We start from the raw sequence: 4,179 nt of genomic DNA, 5'->3' as shown, positions 1-4,179 counted from the left end.
TTGGAAAATTTCTGTTGCTTGATTATAACTTGTGACGTACGTGTTAGGTAATGATATTTACTTTCATGGATTTATTGGACTGATAGAATGAATTGTATTCATTATGTTGATTGAAACTTTGTATGAAATTTGGAAAGATGGAAGAAGTAAAGAATTGAGTTAAAGACTATGATGTGACCTCAGACTGTTCTAAAAATATTTCAAAGTGAATTTTGAGACCATGGTACGGCGGCAACTCGTATATGATGGTATGATGACAACCTGAGCATGACTGCGATTCATGGGGAGCCATAACCCCGACTACGGCGGCGATCCATAGAGGGTTATGACTATTGGTTGAGTTTTGAGGTCATGGTACGGCGGCGATCCGTATGTGATGGCATGATAATGACCCGGGCATGATAGCGATTCATGTGGAGTGGTAACCTCGACTACGGCAGTGATCCATAGAAGGTTATTGCTATCGGTCGAGTTTTGAAAATTTAACCCCGACTACGGCGGCGATCTGTAGAGGGTTACACCAAAATTTTGTTTTGTTTTATAATAAAGGTTTTAAGCTTAGTCTGAGGGGTACTGAATGGTCGTGATGTTTAAACTTGTTTTAAAGGATTGAATAAAGAAAAATTATGGAAGTAACATGGATCAATATGTTGAATTCTATTTGAGTTGAATGTTGATTGTGGTCGTTTTCTATTTGATTGTCTATGTTGGGTACGGAGGTGAGGTTTATAGTCGTGGAACCTCACTGAGCTATTCGCGTAGCTCACCCCTTACTTTTTCTCCACGGGTGAAAGGTGAAGCGGATTGTTTTGGTTAAACTCGGTAGTTACCAAGAAAACGAAGATTTGGGGATTTTATTTTCTTATTACTTTAATATTTTAGACTTATGTGTTTTGAGACTTCCGCTGTAACGTGAGACGATGTTGGTTGATGTAGAAAATCCTAGTTTCTCTTTAAAAACCTAAGTGACGATTCGTCCGGCCCAAAATACTGGATTCGGGTCGTTATAGATGGTATCAGAGCCCACTCGTTCCATGGGATTTTAATCATAATCTTTGGGGTGTGGTATTAAAAACTCAATTCATGGTAATATTACCATCCTAATATTGTTGTCATGATGTGAACGTAGGATGGCACCGGGTCGTGGACGAGGACGCCCAGTCCCAGAGGAGGGGAGACGTGGAAATCCTCCTCAGTCTGACCATATGCAAGAGATGAGAAACTTAATTTTGGAGCTCATCACTACTGTGAGACAACAGGGAGCAGCGCCAGCTCCACAACCGGTCCCTGCACCACCTCCACCTTATATTCCACCACCTCCGCCTCTTGTACCACCGGCTGCAGCTCCTGCACCTGCACCGCCTGCAATGAATGCAAAATTTTTCCAGTTTTTTGACCAAGTGGAGCGTCGTACAGCTCCGAGATTTAGTGATACCTCTGATCCAACTGTGGCGGAGGATTGGTTGGACAGGATGACTCAGATCTTTGATCTAATTCAGTGTCCTGATCTTTTTAGGACACACATATCCATCTACCATCTGGATGGAGAGGCGAGACACTGGTGGAGAGGCGTCGCCCAATCATTTGGGGCGAACTATCAGTTCACTTGGGGACAGTTCGTCCATGCCTTCCAAGAGAAGTATTACTCACCTGGAGTTCAAGAGGAGATGTCAATGAGATTTATTAGCCTTCAATAGGGTCAAAGATCAGTGAAAGAATATGAACGAGAATTCAATGAGTTATCTAGATATGGAGGTGAGATGTTACAGACAGAGAATTTAAGGATCAAGAAGTTCATAAGGGGACTTCGCCCTTCTCTCAAGGCAAAGGTGAAACTTCTGAAAATCAATTCGATGTCAGAAATCGTGGATATGGCTGATCGAGCTGAGAGAACTGAATGTGAAATCGAGCCATCCACTAAGAGATCGACTCAATCCAGTCATAGACGGGTTGTCCATGACGATAAAAGTAAAGGAAAGACTCTTATGCACCCTTATGCAGCAGGAGTTTCGTTGTGCTCATGATGTGGAAGGCGTCATTTTGTGAGTGTAGGTTGCTCCACATCACTTGTTACCATTGCGGAAAGGTTGGGCATTATAAGAGCGACTGTCCTGAGTTAAAAACAGAAATACCTAAGAGGATTGAACAAAGACACTACAACAACAACCAGCTGCCAAAAGACAAGTGGTGAAACCTAGAGTCTATGCGCTAGGAACTGAAGAGCAAGATGAAGAAGCGGCAGCAATCATAGGTATGTTGATATTTTTTTAATGTAACGGAATATCTTAAAATTTTGAATTAACAAATGCTAAATTCAAATATAGATGATGACAATTAACTATGGTTATAATTCGACGGCCATATAATATCTTCTATTAGGTGTGTTGATTGTTGGAGGTGAACAAGCACACACCCTTTTTGAAACGGTGAACCGTCACATAGTTTTGTTTCACCCACACATGTAGATCGTATGAAGATTACACCTGATATTAGTGGTGGTATAATATTGGTGCATACTCCTTGTGGAGAGGAAATGGAATCGAAAGGAGTGCTTCGTGATGTTTCAGTGATGATTGGTATACATGACTTACCGGTTGATCTGATCGTGGTACCAATACGAGGATATGATGTGATTTTGGGTATGGACTGGTTATCAGGTCATCGAGCTCATCTGGATTCTAAGAGAGGTAAAGTTCATTTTGAACGAGAATGGTCTTTAGTACCAGTGTTTGAAGGTGCAAGAAAGACTTCAGGTTTGTCTTTCATTTCAACAATGCCTGTAAATCGACTCCTTCGACAACGAAGTGAGGCATATTTAGCAGTGGTAGAATTGAACGGATCAGAAACAACGATCAAATTAGAAGATATATCAGTTGTTAAAAGTTTTCCTGATGTTTTTCCGGAAGACCTACTTGGAGTACCTCCTATAAGAGAGATATCTTTTCCTATTGAGTTGAAACCAGGAGTTGAACCTATTTCTAAAGCCCTTTACCGTATGGCTACTTCAGAAATGGCTGAATTAAAAAGGCAGTTAGTAGAGTTGATTGGAAAAGGTTTTATGAGATTATGCATCGATTATCGAGGATTGAATCAGGTCGCAGTAAAGAACAGATGCCCACTCCCAAGGACTGATGAGTTATTGGATCAACTCACTACAAAAAAACAGCGTTTTTGCAACGAAATTTGCAACGAAAATTATTTCGTTGCAAACTTTGCAACGCTTTAGCAACGTTTTGCAACGAAAAAAGTTTGCAACAAAATAGCAACGAATTAACACGTTTTTGCAACGCGTAGCAACGCAATTTTTTCGTTGCAAAGTAGCAACGAAAATTGCGTTGCAAGTTGCAACGATTAGCAACGTTATTTGACGGGCGAAAATGTTGCAACGCATTTGCAACGCAACGAAAACGAGTAGCAACGCTTTTACAACACATGAATTTCATTGCAACGAGTAACGTTTTGCAACGCATTTGCCACGCAGTCAAATTTCATTGCTAGGTAGCAACGCAACAATTTCGTTGCTAACATCGTTAGCAACGCAAATTATTCGGTGTCAGAATTGCGCTTTTTTGTAGCAACGAAATTGCGTTGTAAATCTGTTTTGCAACGCAATTTCGTTGCTAACCGAGAAATGTCGCAATGCAATTTCGTTGCAAAACGGTGAAGTCTATTAACCGGTTTTTACTTTGCAACGCAATTTCGTTGCTGCATTTTTCGGTTAGCAATAAAATTGCGTTGCAAATAATTTTATAAAACCCTCTCCTCCTCTCTTTTCCCCTTCAAACTTCGAAAATTCGAAAAAAAATGACATCGAGTGGAGGTGATATTTATCACTCTACACGATGGTTATACGAGAGAATTGATGCATCTACGGGCAGTTTAAGCATCCAGTATGAAGAGGGGTTGCAGAATTTATTGCAATTTGCGACAAGTCAGAATCAGTGCGTAAGAATGGGTAAAATATATTGTCCGTGTGCACGATGTGAAAATTCTAAATTTCTTACTCCAGAGGTGGTTCTAAAACATCTATTCAAAAGAGGTTTTGTTCCAAATTATTATGTTTGGGTTTATCACGGTGAAACGCTCGATGTTGTTAATGTTCCTACCATTAACGACAAATTTGTTGGGAGGAGCAGTGAACCAACTAACCGTTACGTTGATATGGTTCAAGATGCATTC

General features: G+C 40.5%; 1 protein-coding gene across 1 annotated transcript in view; it reads left to right on the top strand.

Annotated features, from left to right (window-relative positions):
• Nucleotides 1-2,470: 2,470 nt before the first annotated feature.
• LOC104821901 overlaps nt 2,471-4,179 on the top strand; it is a 13,911-nt gene continuing 12,202 nt past the window's right edge. Inside the window, exon 1 of the mRNA XM_010552912.1 lies at nt 2,471-2,753. Coding sequence (XP_010551214.1) covers nt 2,471-2,753 — 283 coding nt within the window. The remainder of the gene's footprint in view (nt 2,754-4,179) is intronic.

The sequence above is a fragment of the Tarenaya hassleriana genome, unplaced genomic scaffold, assembly GCF_000463585.1.
Source record: "Tarenaya hassleriana unplaced genomic scaffold, ASM46358v1 Cleome349, whole genome shotgun sequence".
NCBI lineage: Eukaryota > Viridiplantae > Streptophyta > Magnoliopsida > Brassicales > Cleomaceae > Tarenaya > Tarenaya hassleriana.
The sequence above is the reverse complement of the archived record's forward strand: the minus strand, read 5'-3'. Positions and strand labels throughout refer to the sequence as shown.